We start from the raw sequence: 22903 nt of genomic DNA, 5'->3' as shown, positions 1-22903 counted from the left end.
CTACTGATGAAAACAAGACACCAACACCCACCCCACTCCACCTCCCACTCTCATTAAAGTATCAAGCATCAGCCATTTTTTGATATTTCCTTTGAGTATCTCCTGTTCATTTTGTCCCAAAAGATTAGACAGACCAAAAGCAAATACAAATGATCCCCTCTATTTCCTTCTACAATAACCTAGAGATTCAACACTAACTTAGCTATATGGAAGTGATGTGCCTACAACTGGGTTTGATTTTCTATTTGGTACCTAGAAAAGAAACCAAAGGCCTTCAAAATGCTCTGGTTGAATTAAAGTGTAGCAGATGTTAAAATCCCCACTTCCTACTTCACATTGTTCAAAGTTTTCATCCAAAAATGTAAAGCTGTCTGTGGGATTAGTGGTAGCTTCCTGCCTTTCCATAACTGCCCTCAGTTTCACTCCCTTGAAATAATTAATCTGTTGACCCAAGAAAAAAATGTGTGAGAGAGAATTTTGTTAAGATCTGTCCCCAGTGTACAAAACTCAGCTCCCCTTGAAAGGTTTCCACAAATCTCATCATATTCAGAAACAAATACAAAGCCTCTCTACATGACTTGGCTGTGTCCGACTAATTTCTTTATAGATGAGTACGTACTTATTCATTTGACACAAGTCAGAATGAAAAAAAATAAAACTCTTCAAACTAAACAGGTTCTTTTCCCTAGAAGATGGAAAATCAATCACTGTAATTTCTTGCTTTGAATTCTCTTGAGGTTCTCAGATACACCAGCAGCACCAATACAAGAAGTATGGCCAAGCGCATAGCACTTCTCACTGGTCCAGTCAAGCCCTGACTTGGCCAGTATAATTTTCACTGTGTGTCTCATGTCACTGTTCTGTAGCTGCAATAAGTTACTCTGAGCCTGCCTACACATTAGTAGGGGGTGAATAGCTCATGCAGTGCCCAGAGCACAGGATTCAAAGGACTCACCCTGCCCACTCACTGAATCCAGCCACTAATGTCGCAGATGCTCATCCCTTGCAAAAACTACCTCTACCTGGAAAAGGAAGTGGTTCCCTCTCTCCAGTACTCTTCTTGGGAGCTTATTTGATCCCAGTTACAGAGAGCTTTCAAATCCTACTGGGCAGAAGAAGCAGAAGTATTCAATCTTTATGTCCTTCTTAAACTAAATAAATGGCAGCTAAAATCTGACAACCAATTCTTGAGTCAAGCTCCAAGATCGGACATAACAAGTAATGACAATGTACAATCATCATCACTTTGCTGTGAGAGTTACCTGCCCCATCCCAAAGGGTAACATTTAATCAGGCTAGTTAGTATAAAATGTATTCATGCAGTATGACTCCTTGTGCCAAAGGCTTTACAGATTTAGTTGCTAACACTAGCTAGCTAACAACTGAGAGTTTTACTAATTTTTTTTCACAGCTCCCTTACTGTATCTGTATGTCTGTACAACAAATGCAACATGACACCTCATCTGTAACAAACCAATAGTTGTTTACACACCTTTTCAGAAATAACCAAATAACCATGAAATAGTAATACCTCCAGAAATGAAACTAATGAGAGCAAAACCTTTACAAATAACAAGTGTAGAAAATTTTGAATAGTCTTACTTGTAATTTTTCTCCCAGAACTTGATTGGTCTTGCGTATGATGCAATAAAGATGACACTACCCAGAAATGGACTTAGTGGTGTAGAAAAGACTGAAGTAGCCAGAGTTTGAAAAAAAAGCATAGCAGAGTCTGAAAATTGCAAGTTAAGGTAACACATATGATTTCATTATATTTTAAAACACTCTTTGAACTATTTTTTTTGCTGTTGTTGTTGTTTATTTTACCAAAGAGGTTGTAAGGAAAGGAAGGTAGGCAGTGCCAAATTACCCATTACCAGCATGTAATCTGTGGCTCTTCAATGCTACACAGTTGCAAAAGAGCTGACCTGTCTGAACAGAGTAGATTATTATCAGGGTGTCCCTGCCTAAACTCTGCCTCAGGACAGATCCTGAGCATAGGCAGTGCAGTTAAGTGCCCTTTTCCAGCTACCTAGTGTACCTTCCATAACACAGGAGTGTCTCTCCAGAGTCTGTCACAGAGTTCAAAACTCACACACACAAAACAAAAAAATCACTTTCTTGGAAATTCTTTGTTCTCTGCACTGGAGTCTTGCTCTCACTGTGTCCAGTGTTCCATTCTGTGAGTTTCTGCTTGTTTTGGAATGACCTAGTATGTGGAGAAACTATGTCTCTATAATCCAACCTGCTGGTTTAAAGTCATGCTTTCATGTTAATTCTTACTGACAATTTAATATCCATGCTGACCAAAAGGTAAAAAATGTTCAGCATTTCATACTTTTCAAAATATATATGAAATGAGAAGGTGAGGACAGGGGAATAGTACATATCACACGGAAACATCACAATGAATGCCTGAATCTATAGCTTACTTTAAATGTAAAGTCATATTTCAGACTGATGAAAAGCTAGTTAGAGATGGATAAGGATACTGAAAAAGATGCAAATCAAAAGAGACATGATTAAATAAATGCAAGCAAATAAAATGTTAGGCTTAAATTCTTCATTAATTCACACCACATCCATGAAATGTAAGAAAAAAAAAGACCTCCAAGTTGGCATAAGAGACCAGTTGTCCTTCCTAACACCTCTCTTGGGATGCAGGTGCAAAGTAAAGAAGTCATGAACTAAGGACCCACTATCCAGGTACAGTGATCAAGTGCATCTCAAACTAAATTTCAGGTTAAATCACCCAATAACCAGAGTCTTTTAGCTTACTCTCTTATAGCAATATACTGTATGTGTCTCCCACAGCCTCTGAGACCACACAAAAAACATTTTAACCCATGTAGCATCATTCTTGGTACAGCATTTCCACACAAAGGCTAGCTAGCCATGCTTTCAAAGCCATTTGGAAAATCTAAAAAACAAATGTTGGTCAAAAGATATCTCTCAAATCCCTCAAACTCACTAAAAGAGAGTGGTCTGGAATAGTGTCTTTGTGCATTAGAGAGTTTGAAAAATGATCTGCCCTCAGAGTCTAAAGTTTAAAAAGTGACAGAGAGCACAGAACAGAAAGCAAGTGCATCAAAAAAGTTAAACTGTCACATTACACTGTAGTCATAACCAAGCACTGGTGTGAAAGATGAACAAGAATTTACAAGTGTCAGATAAGGGAAGGAGGCATAGGAGCTGAAGAGATGAAAAGAGAACAAGGAGGACAGATAAGGACAGCAAAGCAAGTTGCTTTTTTTAAAGCAGGTTATAATATCGTGATTAATCACGAAAAATTGCCACCATCATAAGTTAAGACATTTTGCACTCCACTGTGAACTGTTCGTGTCTAAGACATAATCAGTAGCATCAGGGATTTTTTTCCTAAAAGACATAATACTCTACTAAATGGATGATCGAAGACATTTCCCGTTTGACTTGTGAGGAGTCATTTTAACTAACTGTTTCATATCTGTAAATGTCCCACAAGAGCAAGTTAAAGCCTGACTCTCTTATGTATAGTTGATGTGTGCAGTGGGCAATTATCTGTCTTTGGGGATTTTTTTATTTGAGGGTATCCAATTTGTTTTTATTAGGTAATTTTTTTAATAACAATGCTTTAATTATGTCTAAGTAAAAAACAGGAAAGAAGTGTCAAAAACTTAGAAGCATACTTTTTTGCATTATGTCCCAAATCAGGTTTCCTGTGTACTATCTTTGTTAGGCTATACCATCTAGAAGCAGAACTTGTTTCTTTGTGAATAATGGATTTTCTTTTAAAATGGCCAAAATCAAATTTTGAGAATAAAAAAACCCAAACTTAAAAAATCTTCAACCTGAAATAAAGCATTGTATTTGGAAGATTAAACCTTATAATTTAAAAATCTGTTTAAATTCAAATTGGCTTCAAAAAAAGTAATTGAAAGACTTACATTTTTAAAATCTTCCATCCCCTTCTTTTAACACAAAACTATTCAATAAGGCCAGCCAAAATCCTGTTTCTCAGACCCCACATTTTTACTTGCAATTTCTATAGGTCCCTGCCAGGCACACAATCACCTAGAGGATGGGAAAATTAAGTGTCACAGGCCTTCATTTTCTAATGTTAGAGCTGCAACCCCTGAAACAACCAAAGCAAAAACTCTCCTAAACAGGATAATCTTGACTACGAACTCCTTCCCCCCTCCCCCCCATAATTTCATGTTCATTTATTAGGTAAAATCCTCCTTTGAACTACAGACTACACTGACTTTCTCAGTGTGTTGATATTTATACATGCATAACCTCATCTTATCCACTTAAACACTAGGAAAGTTGCAGATCTCTCCACAAGCCAGAAGCCCATCCCCATTCCTGGTCTTCTGAGATTAACAGGAACTTTGAGGGATCATCTAGCAGACACAAGCATGATCAGCTAAACCTGTACGATTCCTGATAGACATTCATCTAAATTCCTGAAGATCTCTTATGGTCGAGACTCCACAACCTCCACCAGGGAAAGCTCCACACACGATGCCCTTCATGCCCTGCACGCTGGAATCGAATGCATTAAAGCATGCTGAAATACTCCTATCACTGAGCTCTACAGCAGAAGTTCACCAAGGCACTTCAAAATTTAAACATTTACATCCTGTTTGCAGATGTGATTGAAGCAATCAAGAGCCACAAATAATTAACTCTGCAAAGAAATGGCAGGCTTAGTGCCTCTGCAAACTGGAACACACATTCATCATTACTGTTTGCAGAGTTATGATAACAACAAATAAAAATAATGTGCAAAGAGGCAGAGTTATTGTTGCTGTGGGAATAATAACTTCAGCATTTAACCATTTAACTTAATTGCAACATTGCTTTAGAAGACATATTAGCATTTACAAAGCATACTACAAATACAAATAAGAGAAAACTAGACTAGATCACCTTGGCAATAGCTCTGTAAACAAACTAAACCCTGGTTTAACTACTTTCCTTTTTACAAAACTTAATCGGTACTTTTATCGAGAGCAAAGTTACCACTGCACAAAATATTTGTGACCAAAGGGAAACCTATTGAAATATAATCTCAGTTCTTAAAGGTTTTGCTAAATAACTTCATATACACTTCTCCTGCAATTCACACCTACAACAGAGATGAAAATATTTTTTGTTGTGATATTCTGGAATGATTTGCTACAAATCACTTAAAACTCTTAGATCACTGCTTTTATAATGCTTTTCTTCCATAACTAGACAGTTTAAAGCTTTCCCTCTGGGAGTTATTCTATGTGCACTTCCTTCTGTCTCAGGCTCTTACTCTTTATTCTTCCTATCTAGAAACATAAGCATTGTTAATCAACATTGCATATGTTTCACAGTAAAGAGCAGAGGGAAGAAATCACTCAAAGGAAAAAAACCCCCAACCCTGTGGAATGAAAGGGACAAAGACTTAAGTGTGTATATCTAATAAACAGTACAAAGTAAACTCTTCAGTAAGTCTGAATTAAAACGACTTTGTCAACTCTTCTTCCACAACTTTGGTTAGCAGGGAAGGAAGAAATTAAAAGTTAGTATCTGATAATGCATTAGCTGTCAATAAATTTAAATTTGTTCAGTTAAAATGCTTTATTTTGTATTAATTTTTTTTCTGTATTCAGTCAAGTTTCTAACTGAATTTGACTTTAAACAGAACGATTTTTGTTCAAAAAATTCAGTATACATTTTTTAACCCTAAAGAAATTTGGGGGGCATCGAACTCTGTGTTTTACTCCCCATACTCACAAACACAATATTCAAAGCCCTGTAACAGAACGAAAACAGACTTCTTCTGAAGGACTGCTTTGGTGTTGATGAATATATATTGTTACTCATAAAACGGAGTGGAAATGTTAAAAAGGAGAATGCTTCTCAGCACTCCAATGAAAAATTTGCATTAAAATGTTAAAACCCCTCTGCTTCTGAAATAAAATTTAAAAAAAATTAGGACAGTTGCAGCAGAAACTGGCTTACTGAAATCTGAGATACCAATTAGAGGCAACTGAGAAAGGAACTAATATTTGAGAGCTCAGTCAGCCATGAGCCCAGCACTTCACAATATGTCCATCACAACATTTCTTTCTGGATACATCCTGAGGACTAGGGCAGTAAGTGATCTGCAGAATGTGGCTGGGTGGGAAGTGAGCAGGGATAAACACACCAGTTTGAGTCAGAGTTCAGTTTCCCGGTTTCAGATCCTATGCAGGGGAAAAAAAAAAGGAGAAAACTGTGTTTCTCAGAAGGTGTTCTAAGTATTTTCACATTTTAAAATAAGTTACCTAGGAATTTCGCACCTTGTTCAAACACTGTAAATAAATTACATACATGAAGAGGAATTTAAGAATAAAGAAAAACTAATTTACAAAGGATATGAGGTATTGCAAAGAGCTGAGCAAAAACATGGAACGATGATCCCCAGGCAATCTGCCAGGGAGCAATGTATGTCATGATGAACTGCAACTTCTGCAGTAGGTCCCACAGCTGAAAAAAGAAAAACAGGAAAACATGGTAAATTTTTAGGCACCGAGATAGTTTCAAAACTAGTATCTGAAAGAGACACTTTAGAACTGTGCCCCGGAACAAACATGAAATAAATTATATTGTATTATTAGCTTTCACGGGTATAAAGGTCTTAACTTCATCAAGGCATAAAACTACATTCTTCATTCAAACTTGCAATGAGGTATGTTTTTAACCACCATACTGAAGTAGTTCCCAGATTACCTTTAAAAAGTATGTCTGCTCTAATTAGAAAGTGGGAAAACAGGTTCTGATATTCACTGAATATAAATCACCGCAAGTCAGATGGTTACAGAAGAGGAGACTCCAGGAGAAATTGGGTATAGTGAACAGAAAAACTTCAATGTGTGACATGAGCAGCTCTACACATTGAAATCTGACTTATTTCTCAAGAAAACAACATTCTTATTTGTCGAATTAATGGGAGAAGCCACCATGATGTAAGCATAGGCATGGCATTAGTCATGAATTGTAGCTGCATTTTCAAGACCACTGTACCATAAAAACATTGCATAAATATGAGCTTTTATTGTTGTGCAGTAAAAACTGAAAACCACAATGAACTTACTTTTGCTTTCTGTAAAATATGCTTGGCGCTGCAACTAGCAGTTTCTGATTCAAGAATGATGTGTGCTTATTCCCCAGAATACACTTTTTTCCCCTGCCATTTCTCTTGACATCAGGCCAAAACAGATCTTATGTCTCATCTGCATCAGGCCATCAGATTCGTATTGCAGAGTGGGCTCCTGACAAACTGTCAGGAAAGATTTGGCCATCCAAAGACATTAGTGCTCAACACACATACAAGCTGACAGTGAAACAGGAGCATATGTGATATTTCATGCTCATATAGCAAATACACGTTGAATTTCTTAGAGTAATTTTTTATTTGAGTTAGTGAAAAACAAGATGTTGCCACCATCCTGAAAGACACTGAGACTTTATCAATACTTGTACAGTAAAATGCTTCCAGGAATGTTCCCAAGCACTGCTATTGTACGTGTTTTTAAATTGTTAGAAAGGTTTCTTTCTAACAGGTTTTGGTCTGGCCCAGCTAGCACTCTTCCAAGCAATCCCCAAGAATCCTTTTGAATGAAAACCCTCCACTGTCCATTTTGCATACAGGCTGTGAGAGTTCATTAGCACAGACACAGGCTTCCCCATGACAGCTAGCCTCAGGGTCAGAGCACGGTTCTAGGCACACTTAATGTAGCAGTATGCTGACAGTCAGAGAGGATGCACCTTCTCTGGCCATCTCATTTCATCCCTTAAGTTATCATGTCCAAAGTAACACTTGGCTGTCTGGATCAACAGTGGCAATGCTGTTTCACTGAGCTTCTCCATGAATTGTTGTAAGTAATTGCAAATGAACTGTGAGGAAAGTAAGAATGACTAATAGCATTGACCTGTTTTGGTCTTGGTACTACCAAATGATCAGAGAAGCAGCTGCTAACTCCAGTTATAACTGGTGTCATGCTATCTCCAGTTACAACTAATAAACCTTCCAGTTCAGATGCAAGCAGTGCTTCACACGCTTTCTTTGCTTTGGCATGACTCAAATTAGCAGCAATATGCAAAGTATAGATTATATTAACTTTGCACATAGATATACTATTTAAAACAAGCAAAGCCCTTACAGAAACAAGCTGTTGTGAACCCTTCGAGGCACAGCCTGGTTACCCCTACTTAGTTTGAGAAACTCATATCTTGCTAACTTTGTTTTTTGTCAAAAATACTACATACGACTTGAAAACTACAGAATTAAAGTAGGCAAGTAAAACTGAACTGAAACTAGAACCAACATTTATTTATTTGAACCTTATTTAGCAGGTTGTGGGGTTGCTTTGTTTTGCTTCATTTTTATTTATCTGAAATGTCTCAATGAACAGCTGGAAGAAAAATTGTATCTGCTAAAGGATTTAAATGAAGGGCTAGAAAAAGCTAATGACTTGCATCTGAAACCTCAAAAATTCAAAACTGCAGCACAACCCAGTGAAGTTCTGCCTGTTACAGATTGAAATCACAAAGCCATAAATCACCCCAGCTGTGCTCAAAGCACAGAGTTCATCAAAAGGTTTTCAAACCTCAAATAAAATTCAGGTTTTGCATTTGCTAGGAAACCAAATCCAAGGACGCCCTTCTGGCTACTTGTTCCATTACATCATTTTAAGCATTCTTTAATATTTATACATTCTTGCAAAACAGGCCATGGAGCCCAAGTTCTCTGTTTCATCTAACAAGTCCTACTACTTCTCCATTCACCACTGCTTGAACTTGCTGTTGTTTCTTTCAACACTTGCCTCTCTGCTAACACTTCTGTAAGACAGGCAAAGGAGCTCATTTCCATTCACAAGAACATGAATGCAAGAAGAACGCTTTAGTGAACCTCTCTTAGTTTTTGAAAGCCTTACAACACCACACTCAAAAGCCTGGAAATGTGTGATTTTCAAGCTACTGCTTTCATTAAGAGTTGTCAAGTGCCTCTAATACCTCTTAAATCCCTGCTTCCAGGGCATGTTCTGCAAATCACCTTTGGAGTAACTTGCCATTAGCATTTTACATATATATTTTACAACTATTATTGCTAAAGGTGATGTCATCTAACAACTATAACATTGAGATTTAGGGAAGGGAGACTTGGCTTTACAGTTTCTCTTTTTCATTTTGTTAGAACCATCTGAAAAAATATTCCTCCTTATCAGTTTTATCCAGTTTAAAATATGCTTTCTCCTATATCTAACACAGGAATTCCAAGGAATCACAAAGCTTTTCTCACAGAAAGAAACTGAAGAGGGTAAGGTTGTCCTCAGAAACAGCCATTCTCTATACGTAGCAATTTCGACTGCAACTAACTGCGTTTCAGTCTTCAGTAATCTGAAGACACTAGCTAAAGAGGAAAACCTTCATCTTTTTCAAATTGTCAGAAACAATACAGAATTAATTAGAAAGAGATAGGAAAGCCAAGGCCCATCTGGAGCTGAATCTGGCAAGGAAAGTGAAAGGCAACAAGGAGGACTTCTACAGTTATATTGAGGGCAACATGCAGAATGGGAAAAAAAACCACGTGGATCAGTTGATGAATGGGGCAGGGGACCTGGTGACAAAAGGGCACAGGGAAGGCCGAGGTACTCAATGCCTTCTCTGCCTTGGTTTTTACTGTTAAGCCTTCAGGAGTCACCAACCCCTGAGACCTGTTAGAAAGCATGGAGAAATTAAGACACCCTAAATAATGAATAATTAATTAAGGGTATATTGAACCAAACACTTCCACAGAACCTGATGGGACACCTCAGCCCTTCTGTGATGCTGTGGGACAAACAATTTATCCCCAGTAGAGTTTTGTTTGAATGAGGGTGTGAGGTATATTCTTTGCGCTAGATACAAAGAGAGAACCTTCCCACATAAACTAACAGTGGGAAAAAAAAATCTGCACTGAGCTTTAACCCTCTCTTTATAACCATTTCCTTAAACAAGTATAAAAGATTAATTTTTATTTAAGACTTCTGCATTTTAGTTTAGGATGATTTATAAAAGAATATTTGTTTTAAGCCTTATTAGATCATCAGTGTTTTCTACAGTTCACTAAGCAGAACTATTATATGTGATATATTATTTAGGGGGCATAGAAGTTCCTAGACATCTTTACTCATGTGACAGTTTTGCGCAGTAAACAGTTTTTAAAGTCTTTGACAAAGAGTTTAAATTATCGGTATGCTCAGTGAATTTCAACCAGTATATTCCCACCACTGATGAGTGAAAGTGCAGAACATGCATCCATCTTTCATATTTATTTTATGTGGACAACATTTTATTCTAATCATCCTTAAGTCTTCTATGAGTTCCGAAGCCTCTACAGACTTCTGGTGAATCAGCTAGTATTCTATATACATATATAAACAAAGCAAAGGCAAAGACTTATCTTTTCAGGACTTTAAATCTGGTTATTCTTACTCAACCAAATTTAAGTAACATTACAAACTAGAAGTTAATGGAAATTAGTTAACATACATGAAAAAAATAAAAGATTTCAGGAGTCTCAAACATCACTAAAATGGGATCTCCTTTTCTCAGTTCAGTAGATTTCAATAAACTAGGCAAAGATTAACACTTGAATTTAAATGACACAATGTGAGATGGAGACTACGCAGTGCTTTCAGTTTTTGGCAGCCTTTCTATATGTTTAGCATCTGTTGGGACTCTGTGTGGGCAGACTTCTTGGCAATACTGGGACTAAATAATGCAAAAACATTAACATTTTCTTGCTAAGTTTGAATTTTGCTGTGTTTTAAAAAAACTGTATATATATTGTTTTTAAACAAAAATAACTGTCATATACATATGGCTGTATGTTCTACATGCAACACAAAATTGACAGATTTAAACAGTTAAGTGCAGAAAGCAATTATTCCCCCATTTCAATAGGTATTTCTTTATATTCCTCTTTAGATCCTGAGAACTTGAAACGATTTGAACTCAGACTCTGGGAGGGGTATTTAGTTTTATATGTTAAGCTAATTCTGGTCAGTTGGTAACTCCAGCTCTTGGAATTAAATTCTAATATCTACTGGTTTGTTGTTTTTTTGGGTGGTTTTGTTTGGTTGGTTGGTTAGTTTTGTATGTCAATAAAAATTAAGATACATCAAGAGGGTAAAGTTGTGAGTAGGTATATGTTTATGGATACGAAATTAAACTTAAGTGGAATAATTTTACTCTTGTTCATGACTTTGCTTTGCAAATCATTGACTTTCTGGTTTTTATTTAGTACTATTTAAAGCAAACTTCACCTATGAAATCCTACAAAACAAGATTTAATAGAAATACTAAAGGTTTTTAATGTTTATGTCCTAAGTCATTGTGACATGCTATTGGTGTATTTGAAGAGCACTATGTTTGAATCTACAACAAGTACTTTACAGGCTGTCTTTACTTGCATATGCTTACAGACATTTGAAGACTTTATATTGAGGTTTTCAAAGTCATTGTCTAATGCAATATATACAAGAGGATCAAAACATAATCAGTCCAAGGCTCTGTTATCAAACCTTGGAGGAAGGAATATATTCCTGAAACACAGCATTCAGCACTTAATATCGACAGTGTACAAAACAGGCATGTTTTAAGCAGTTTGAGTAACAAGCCTTGAAGCCTTACAATTGAGGTTAAATGTTAACCAGATGTAAGTATGATGAGGATTATGACAATAAGATGATCATAAAAACTAACAGCCCTGGATCTGCTCATGGCAGATGCTGCTTCTTCCCTCACTGCCAGCTGATAGCAAGAGCCCAGAGAAGGAGCCTGCGGCACTGTAAAAAAGTAACTTCCATATACCCAAAAGGGCAAAAAGGACAAGATCAGAGCTCATCAGCTTAATATACAGAGGGTCAGACAATCAAAATAAATGATGAGTGCACTCATCAGCTGCACTGATCCAGCCTTTTCAGCAAAGCCTTCATAGGCATGGTTTCTGACAACACTATCTTCCCAGAAATTTCCTTTACTAAAGGACTGGGCCAGTGCAAACCTCATGAAGTTCAACAAGGCCAAGTGCAAGGTCCTGCCCCCGGGCTGGGGCAATCCTAAACACAAATACAGGCTACTAGGAGAATGGATAGAAAGCAGCCCTGTGTAGAAGGACTTGAGAGTGTTGCTGGTGGTTGAGAGGCTGGACATGACCCAGCAATGTGCACTTGCAGCTCAAAAAGCCAATTGTATCCTGGGCTGCATCAAAAACAGCATGGCCAGCAGGTCGAGGGAGGTGATTCTGCCCCTCTACTCTGCTCTCATGGGACCACACCTGAAGTACTGCACCCAGATCTGGGGCCCCAGCATAAGAAAGGCATGAACCTGTTAGAGTGGTCCAGAGGATGGTAAATAAGGTAATCAGAGGGCTGGAGCACCTCTCCCATGAAGACAGGCTGAGAGAGTTCAGGTTGTTCAGCCTGGTGAAGAGAAGGCTCTAGAGAGACCTTAGAGCAGCCTTTCAGGACCTAAAGGAGGTCTGGAGAGAGGGGCTTTTTACAAGCGCATGAAGTGATAGGGTAAGGCGGAATATTTTTTAACTAAAAGAGAAGAAATTTAGATGAGATATGAGGAAGAAATTCTTCCCTATGAGGATGGTGACACACTGGAACGGGTTGCCCAGAGAAGCTGTGGATGCCCCATCCCTGAAAGTGTTCAAGGCCAAATTGGATGGGGCTTTGAACAACCTAGTCTAGTGGAAGGTGTCCCTGCACCTGTCAAGGGAATTGGAGCTAGGTAGTCTTTAAGGTCCATTCCAACCCAGGCCATTCTATGATTCTGTGGTAAAAGTGGACATAAGCAAAAGCACAAAGTTGTGCACTGAAATGCTCAAGATTTCTCTTTCAGTCCCTGCATCAAGAGAAACAGAACACACCTCTGTCAGCATGAATGAACATGAATGTGGTCTTCAGTGACTAGTGAGCCAGACTGCCCCAGCAAGTGGGTGTACAAGTCCCTGAACCCCTGAGTGCATTTGTCCCATTCTGGTTAAAAGAAAAACAAAACACACATACAAAAAAACAAGAGAGAAAATGTAATTTGGGAATAGTGTAAGGAATTAAGTCTGACAAAGAGGTCAGTGATGGAAGGCTGAATGAAAAATCAATTAAACCATTCCTCCAATATTAAAAGGAAACATGAACTGCACAGTGCCCAAGAGAGTTAAGGAGTCTATGGAAAATACCACTGGGATTATCCTGCCAAATATCAGATGTAGCCTTGGGTATTTTACTCAGCAGAAAGGGTCTTAAAAGGATTTATATGCCAGATATCAAAAGCTGAGGAAACAGCTGTGAGCCAAGAGAGTACAGATGATTAAGACATTGGATTTCAGTATGCACAAATGGCAAGGAACGGATTAAAATATGAATTAACAACTTAGTGCCAAAACCTTTGAAGTGAAACATCAGATTTAGAGAAGGATGAAAAATCTGAAGGGGACAGGAAAAAGAGTGAGGCTTCTGACTTATAAGTAGCACCTAAATCAATGGGACATGCCAACTAACCAAGAGTTTAATTGCCACAAAGGCAATAAAGAGATCCAATAGGTTAATTACTTGACTTCAACAAAGCACCAAGAAGGTCAATGCACTTGGCAGCACTTTCTCATAAAATGAAGGAAAACAAGATGACACATAATTTCTTTCCTGTCCAAGGGATTGTGTTGTGGATGTTGAAAGTTAAGCCTGATCAGCACAGGTCTGTCGAGTTGTTATAAACTGGCTGCCTTAGCTGGATCTACTCTGACATAAATATCATCTTTCAGAAATACATGGTCTTGGATACTATGGCAGAAAGAAGCATACAGATAAGGGAAAAATTCTTATAAAAAAATAAAAAAAAGTGCATTCCTTATGAGCTGGAAAGTGTATTCTGGGAAACAAGAAAAAATATCAGACAGGGAAATTGTATACTTAAGTGAGCTCAGCAGGAGTAAGAGTACTTAGGCAAATGAATTCAGTGTTAATGAAGGCAAATTTAACAAGCTCTGCTTCTTTGATTATTTTGCCTTATTCATGAAGACAAATTCAGAACCCTCAGAGGACTTGATGATAAGAAAATATAAGGTGATTTCATATTTTTGTATTGCTAATTAGTTCATCCACACACACAAATTAAGAGGCCATTAAACTTCCTGACAGTAACACGCAAGACACTGAAAGAGACAAGAAGTTGTAGTCCTATACATTAGAGGGTTAATGACACTGGATCTTATCATTCCCATGCAGATCCATGTAGTGTAGGCTATGGGTGGCTCCTTCTCTAAGCCTTAAAGGAAGCTACACTGATTTTTTAAAAAAATCCATATTCCAAAGTACAGGTATCGTTTCTCAGTTGTGCTCTACTGATGAAAGAGTTGCTGGTAAAAGAGACAGTTTAGCAGTTTGGCACACAGGAATCTCCAACATGCTGCTGGTTGCTCCCAATAGTGAAGAGACTGGTAAAAAAACCCTACCAGCCTTTTGTAGTAGCCACAAGCATACTGCAGCCAGAGGCATCCACATTCACACTACTAGCTGGCTTTTCTCCTTCAGCTTAACGTCCGGTCTACTTGAGGTTCCAAAAGCAGTTCAGGGAGATACTATGACCCCTCTCCACCAGCAAAATACAAAGGATGCCTGGGGCACTGGATCGAATGAAACACCACATCTTTAACAGAGCACAGCAAAACAGCTGGGGACAAATCTTGCCCTGAGCATCTTTGTTAACATTCAGCCAGTTCCAAATTGATATACTTCTTGTTTGAATGATTTGCATTCATTTCTACTTCACACTTAACAATACCGGTTCATCTTGACTTGAACAGTTGTTATTTCAGACATCCTTTAAAAGCATCTCACACATCTGCTAAGGAGGGCAGTGCTGGGTATATTCCTATTTTACTTTTTTTGTTTGCCTGAAGAAAAATGGACTGGATGAGCTATAATATGCACTTAACCATCCCTATGCTCTTCCTCTCATAAGTTTTGTGTGCGTTAGAGTTTTTCCTAAGTTAAATATTGTCAGTAAACAGCAAAAGGATGCAAGAAAAGCCCATCTTTTCATCATTCCCAAATAGTTTATTCAAACCAGTTCATACTTCCACAATTTTTACTCCATTATAGAAAAAGTCTGAGGTTTTTTCTACCTTTAGAAGTCTAGGAAGAAATCTCTTGCGTCCTATTATATATTCCACTTTTGCTACACCTATGAAGAATATATTCTGGTTTTTGTGGGTTTCCATTTTCACCTGATATAAACATTCTTATTAACCTTTGTAGTGACATTATCTCCTAAAAAGTCTGGGGAGAGCAACCGGCTCATTTGAAAAGTTTACAGGGAGTCACGTAGACTGCCTCGATTATCTGGTTTGACTTCCTGTAGAATATACATCAGAGCATTACACCCACATATTTTTAAAAGGCATTAATCTCTGATTTAAAGATTATAGACAACAAGGGTTTTGGACAGGAGAATCCCAGGCTGCAGCCAAGGACACAATCTGGGCTGGCCACATGGAAAGTCTTGGTGTAAGAAAGATGGAGAAGTCCTGTTCCACTTGAATTGAAATCTGCAATCATTTTCAAAAACAATTAAGAAAGTCTTTCCTAAATTTTTATCTTGCTCCCTTCCCAAGGCAATTTGAAAGACAAAACAGCACTCTGCATATGCCTAATCAACTTTTAGAGTTTCCACATTCTGCCACTTGTCAAAATGTAAACAGCTAATCATTTTTAATATAGAAATTAATTACTGTGTCACATTATTAAGTCCTAGACGTTAAAAAGACAAAAAAATCTAAGGTGATTAAAAAAATCCTTAGGAATAGAACTGAATAGACTCTTGTTCTCTGTGTTATCTCAGTGTGGGTGTCTTGGCAATTTGCAGACAGAGACAAAAATCTGTGAGCAGCAACTTGGACTTCTGTGTCCCAACTTGTTCAGGGAGAAATAGGCTCATTTGGAGCTTCTGATTTGACTAAATTATGTTAAATCAACATCACAACGAGGAAAACAAGGGAAGCAAAATCAGTGAGATATTCAGAAATACTCTACTCAACATTATTAGCAAAGTTTTTTTCCATATAATCTGCATCAAGAGTCACTAGTGCAGTTGTGAATATTGAATTTAGATGCTTTCTTCTTCAGAGCCTGGTAGAAGAAAAAAACATTACCACTGTGCTTTGAGAGCATGCAAATTTTTTTTGGAGTAATCTTGCTTAAAAATTACCATCACTATGACTAAGGCACAGCACTTCTAGTGTTCCCTAATTCAGAGGGTTGTAAATTGACATTTTCAATGTGCAAGCAGAAATTAGTCATGACTGTGTAATAAATTCTGCATAGCCAAAGGTGATGGTTATAAGAGAGACTATTTCAGATTTTGTTTTTATTTGTTAAAATAGTTGCAAATATAAAAATGACTGAACTACAGACGGAATGTGTGAAGACCCATAAAGCTTTTAGGAACAAAGGCGGATGCAGCTTGCTTAGGGTCTGTGGTATGAAATAAACACACATCTTTATCCTCAAGTGATCATATCCTTTACTGAAGTTTCACAATACTGAGCTAATTAAAGCTCAAACCTTAATTAGGGTAAAGAAAACTTATGCCCTTTATGATTTGAAATTAAAAGGAATTTAATTGCTATCATCTGCAATGCTATTTTTCATATTGGCTCTAATGATCATTGTGTAACTGTGCATGTGCTTTCGTAATATAAATAATTCAACCACTCGACTTCAATTTTTTTAAATGGAACAAGGATAATTCCACTTGCTGAAATAATGACCTGCAAAATTTCAGATATTATTAGATATGAAGATGGAAGACCAATGCTAAAACTACATTTTCCAAATATGTCTGTAGTATAAATTTTCAGTCTAGTAGAGCAGTAGTTATTCTAGCAAACATCTCTGTTCAATTTGATAAGCATCCTTTGTTATCTTATTCTTATTGCTAATGCTAGTCTTTCTACTGTGAATAGTAGAAAGTCTTTCTACTGTGAACAGTAGCTTCAAACTACCCAAGCAACATTCTAAAAAAAACCCATTGAAAAGACTTTACATCTCTTTCTTACAAAAGCATTCAATAATCCACCGCAGTATTTCATTATATGCTCAAAAGGTCAGAATTAAAAAATAGTGAGACTTTCAATTTTGGTGTGCTGATTTTTTGATCCTGTAGAGAGGTTTTTGGAGAATGAATTCTAGGACTAAGTAAGCCATTATCCAGACATGGGATGTCGACTGATGCACATCACTGACAAACTTCTCAGGAGATACAAATCTACCCCTTACTCTAGGGAACATGGTAATTGAACAAATACTGAAAACTGGCATAATGCTAACAAACTCTGCATCTCTTTCACTGGTTATCTTTCACTCCAAGATAAGGTTTAAAAATTACTCTAACCCTAAACCCTACTTTATGATCACAGGAAGGAGATTCTTCTTAAAGTATAGCTTTGTATCATCTCTTCTACTCCTTTTCTTCTGCCCTTCCTCCCCCACCCTTGCCTCCTCACCCTACCAGAGAGAAACAACAGGTCTGAGGGTTGAAGGCTTGAAGCAGGTGAAGCTCCTACTGTTGTGTGGTCCAAGAGTTCAATGAAAAGAGTGAGTTCACCAAGTTGTGCTTCATTCTTTCTTCTCCCTTACAGCAGCACAGAAATAAACCAGGAAAAGCATCTAATTTCTCCTTCACTCTTTCCCTGAACAACTGTGAACTCCCAATGTAACACCAACAACCTGGACCTCTCTTTAAGAAGTCAGAAATTTCCAGGTGGGCATGGACAGCAGTATGAGCTGTTGCCCCTTGTGCAGAAGGCCTAAAATATCTCCACAGCACATGCAGCAATCGATATGAAACCATGTCTTTCTCCTCCCAGAAAATAAGTGATGTTAGCTGGGTCATATTCATACACGTAGTAAGAATATTTTAGAAAAAGAAACCAAGCAAACAAGCCTGACAAAAAAATTAAAACACACCAAACAACAACAATAGAAACAAACACCTCACCAGAGTTACCCAGGATCAACACTTTCAAGTCTTCAATATTTTCCCATGTTTTACCAAGGTATCAGTTAAACCTGCTTCTTTCAGTAAAACAGCACAGATTCCAAATTAAGACAGGATCTGATCTGACTCATGCAGAAAGGGCTTTTTTCTTTTTTTAAGTAAACTCAAGGAGAGCACACTTCAAGAGTTAACAATGTAACAGAGAGAAAGGAGCTCTGAGGTTAAGGTTAAGGGCAGCATCACAAGGATAACAGACTGAAAACAGGAAGAGAAAAATGTTAAGGTTGACATTAGGAAAACATTTATTATCATGAGAATGATTAGATACTGGAATAATTTCCCAAAGGAAGTTGTTGAGTCAACCACTAGAGGCATTCAAAGGAAACCTAGATAAAAACACCAGGCGATTGATCTGGAGGGCAGTCCTGCACTAATGACCCGAGAGGCTCTTTCCAATTCATTGAGGATTCTCCTCTTGACAACGACAATTCTGAACTTTACAGAGAAACACGTGAACGAAAAGTAAATGGAAAACATTGCAAAACCTTGTTTTCATTGTAATAGATTTTTTTCTCTATAGTACCAACAATCTGTATCTATATATGCATACATTACTTCCAAAAAATTCTAACACATATTGATCAGCACAGTAACATAGAGAAGATATATTTGCCAAAGACATTACAGGAGCTATAAAACTTGCCTTATGAAACACAATGGACATCATGAAGAAATCCAGCAAGAAATTTTCTGAAATGTCTCTGTAGTCAAATCGGAAGAAGATTACAGTAAAGCTCAGAGTAACAAACTGATTAATAGGATTACAGAATGAGGAGCGGAGGAGTTTCATCCCGGCAACTGTTATCAGGATAATGTCACAGCTGTAAGAAAGGCAGAGAGAAAAACCTAATCAAGTCACAAGGCAATAAATTATTAAGCTCTAAAATACAAATATCTGTATCAGATGTATTTCAGATTGCTATGTATATCTAAATCTACACAACTTATTTATTAAAAGAGCATAGGATTAATATCAGAAATCATCACATTTATTTTACCTACATGCAACTTTGTGTTTTTCCCTTATTATCACACACTTGTAAGCTGTAATAAAGAACAAACATTGTAGTAAAAAGAGTAGTACTGACTACTAAAACCCAAGAATCTAGAACAGACATTTTTATATACCTTTAAAAATAAAACCTAAGTTTGGGAAATATCCTGGCACTTTCATTAATACGTTACTGTAATTTGAAAAAAAAATCTTGAACGCATTTTTTTTCTTTTACAAGAAATTTCACTTGATTACAGAATTTATAATTTTACTCCTATCTCATTACGCACTGCCAAAATTCTGGATAGAAACACATATAGATGTGAAGTGCTTGATGACTGAACGGTTGAATACTCTATACAGTAATTCATCAGATGAAAAGAAATCATGTTGCACCTATGTCTTGTAAAATGCAGGAACTTCGATGTATAATGCCTTACAGGCCTGGTATTTGCAAAGCACATGGAAGGTTCTCCTTCATCTTCCTGCAAACCAGGAGAACACCTGTTGCCATGACTGATACTTGACAGACCAGAAAGCTCTGAACAGGTTTTCATCATTCTAGCAAGGTTCATAAGCCTGTGCTTTTCCAGGCTTATTTTATTTTATGTGGCATTTATTCATTATTGTCTATCTCCCATAATGCAGATGCAACTTTATTCGAGTGCAGGTCATTCTAAAGGATCACTGGGACCTCATCGTTGGAATGAAATGCCAAGCTTACCTTATCTTCCACCTTGTCAAAGCTGTTCTTTTCAATTTGCCCCAGATTTCTGAATGGAAAACCTAGCGACTACGTTAAATAGATTTTGAAGTCACTAGAAGTCACCCCAGTGTGATACCAGCCATCCTATATGAACCAGGTGGATCTCTCATTCTTCAGAAAGAAGAAAATTTTTGCAACATGGAGGAATTTTCACATGGAAACTTACAGATCATAGAGCAAAAGGAAGACTTTTTCTCACTGTACCTGTTAACATGTAGAAAATGTCACCAAAACAATGGCATGCTATTAAATAATGCCCTCAGAGGTAACAGAAAATAATTTGCTCATTATCTCTCCTTAAAAATACTGCCACACAAGATGCATTTCCTGAGGCTTTAACTCCCAACAGAGAGAAAGTAAGAGAGCATGAGAAGGAGGGGCTCATTTCTGACACCTCTGTGGCAGGTAACAGGGGCAGGCATTTCAGCTTGTCAGCATGGGTCCCATTATAACCAGCACATCAGGGCCTGTAAAGTTCAAGCAAACTCCTGGCGATGAAGGAGCTATTCTGCCTCCTCTAAAAGCAAACTATTTCAGTCGTTTAAATCACAAAGCAAGACAAACCTTCTTTAGAAACATATTCAATTTGAGAAAAACACCAACATCAAATCATGCAAAATGTACCATCTCAGACACTTTTTGACAGAGTGGGAGAATGTCTTCCCTTTTCTACAGCATGATGAGATCTGATCCTTGGGTGGTCAATAATAAGGAATGTTCCAACAACAGAAATCAGTATTTATGCGTTAAAGCACAGAAAGTACAACCCTCAGTTACACTGTATATGAAAGCAGTGAGGAGAATCCAGGATCCCTTATGGGCTTATAGAGTTGAGAAAGAGGTAGCATCTGAAGATGAATGCTTTGTGTGTGGCGTTTAGATGGCAACTGTAGGGAAAGCATATCCAAGAGGAGTACCAGAGGAGAAGGGCTACTGGGAGCTTTGTGGATAGACCACAGTTACAAGAAAAAAGAGAAAACACAGGTTTTAAATCCAAGGTGATCACACAGACACAAGGGGGATGGGGAAGGAAAGGACTGCCATGGTATTCCCCCACAGGCCAAACAATCAGAGGCAGACAAATGTAATTACTTTCTTTAATCTCAAGGCTTCTGGGGGTCTGACTCATTCCTTCTGAACACTTGAGGGAGGTGATACTTTAAAGTGCAATCTAGCTTGGAGGAAAGACTATGTAAAAATAGCACCTTCCTAACCCCTACATATTTGCTCCGTGCATGTATTCAGTCACGTCTTCTAACTAGTAACAAATGACATTTTGATTACTTTTAATTCTCCCACCCTTGCAGACCTACAGAGACGGATGAGTGTGGACTCAGTTTCACCCTGGACAACACACCTAAACTCTTGAAGCACCTTGGTCGTAGCATCTTCCAAGTGCCTGGGGGGTAAAAGGTCAATGGGGAACTAGAGAGGCTATCAATGAGTGACTGGTGAGAGTCTCTCTGAAAAAGCAGTTGTCTGGGAGAAATATGTAGAAAATTTGACTAATGCCCTAGTCCAAGTTTCAGGCCCTAAAAGCAGGGGGCACCTTTTCCTTATAGTTCTGCAGTTCCTAAAGCTGTGTTGCTCCTCAGAAGAGATGAATAATTTCCATTAACATGCAATTTTTCTATCAAAGTTCATTTATCTAATACTTAAAATTAAGAATCTGTATTATTATAAACACTGAGGAACTGTTCCCCTACACCTCCTAGCAGTTTTTCCTGCTACTGGAACATTCCAAGGCTGTTTCTTTGTTTTATCATCTGCATCACTGTCATTCTGATAAAAAGACTGCAGAAACTCTGCTCACTGGGGATACTGCAGTCACTAAGCCTGCTGAATATCTGCAGTAGGCAAGTCACTGACTAAAATACTTACCATAAAAGGCTGTCTGCAATGATCATACTGTGAGACCATGGATCAGCATCACCAGTTCTGCTTAATATCTGAGACATCAGACTTCATCAAAACTTGCATGCTTACCTTCCTCAAACAGTACAGGACTACCCACTATTCTACACTGTTTAATATTTTATTCAGTCTTGCCTTAAAAGACTTTTGTGGTGAAGCTTCTGATAACTCCTTTGGGAAACTACAGCATAGTGTTAAAAATCCTCAGATAGGAAATGTTTCCTGATATCCAGCCTAGATTTCTCATTATCATCTGATTAATTCCAGTTACCCCACTGAGTTTATGCCCATCAAACACCTGCAGCCTGGTATAGTGTGTCTTGCTTTTTAATTGACATTTAGACGTTTCATATGTATCTATATATAGCTCTTTAATCTTTTAATTTCACTGTCTCTCACTGGAGTCATGTCTTAGCGTGTGCTAAGGTAGTTTTGCTTTTTTCTTGCAGCAAAGCCAGTTATTATTGTATACTGAACTAATGTGCATGAAAGCAAACTGCAACAAGATTATAGGCTTATTTAAAAACAAATTCCATTTTTCAATCTTCAGTCTGAAACCAAATATTCTACTAATCATATGCTTTGAGTTACAATCTACTTACTGTGTACCAAGCTTCTTGTATTTACTAATTGAGAAAGCATCAATCGTGAGTGCATTCAGTATTATAGCTGGATATAAAATGTATTTCTCAAAGCACTGTAGCCACACATAGAGCCTTTCAAACCACATCAAATGAGCAGCATCTGAAATAGAAATTCAGATTACAAATCGTCATCAAATTATGAGCATTTTTTGCACTGCAATACCATAGAAGATATGAGTTAGCTCATATTTATATTAACTGCATACTTTTAGTGATGCAATGACCCTAGAGAGGCCATCTCCAGCTCTGGCACTGACCTGGTCAATGACCTACGAACCCCATTTGACCTCTGTGCTTCTCCTTCCCCATCTTATAGTGGTCAAACACTGTTCATTAGACTGTAAAATATCACTGACCTCAAAAATGAAACAACCCTTGAGATCTAAAGACTGAAGAATTATCAGGAGCTAGAAACTGTCATAGATATTTCCCAAAACACTTAAACAGCCACTGTAAAAAGTATCTGCCAGGATTACA

At 37.6% G+C, this 22903-nt stretch overlaps 1 protein-coding gene across 1 annotated transcript in view; it reads right to left on the bottom strand.

The window, feature by feature from the left end:
* PCNX2 (pecanex 2) overlaps window positions 1-22903 on the bottom strand; it is a 160503-nt gene that overhangs the window by 53685 nt on the left and 83915 nt on the right. Inside the window, exons 20-23 of the mRNA XM_027685374.1 lie at window positions 22385-22526; window positions 18752-18929; window positions 6378-6486; window positions 1603-1732 (exon numbers count right to left, since the gene is read on the bottom strand). Of these exons, the coding sequence (XP_027541175.1) occupies window positions 1603-1732; window positions 6378-6486; window positions 18752-18929; window positions 22385-22526 (559 nt within the window). The remainder of the gene's footprint in view (window positions 1-1602; window positions 1733-6377; window positions 6487-18751; window positions 18930-22384; window positions 22527-22903) is intronic.

The sequence above is a fragment of the Neopelma chrysocephalum genome, unplaced genomic scaffold (assembly GCF_003984885.1).
Source record: "Neopelma chrysocephalum unplaced genomic scaffold, ASM398488v2 Primary Assembly neopelma1_23, whole genome shotgun sequence".
NCBI classification, from domain to species: Eukaryota; Metazoa; Chordata; class Aves; order Passeriformes; family Pipridae; genus Neopelma; species Neopelma chrysocephalum.
This window is presented reverse-complemented; position numbering and strand designations above follow the sequence as displayed.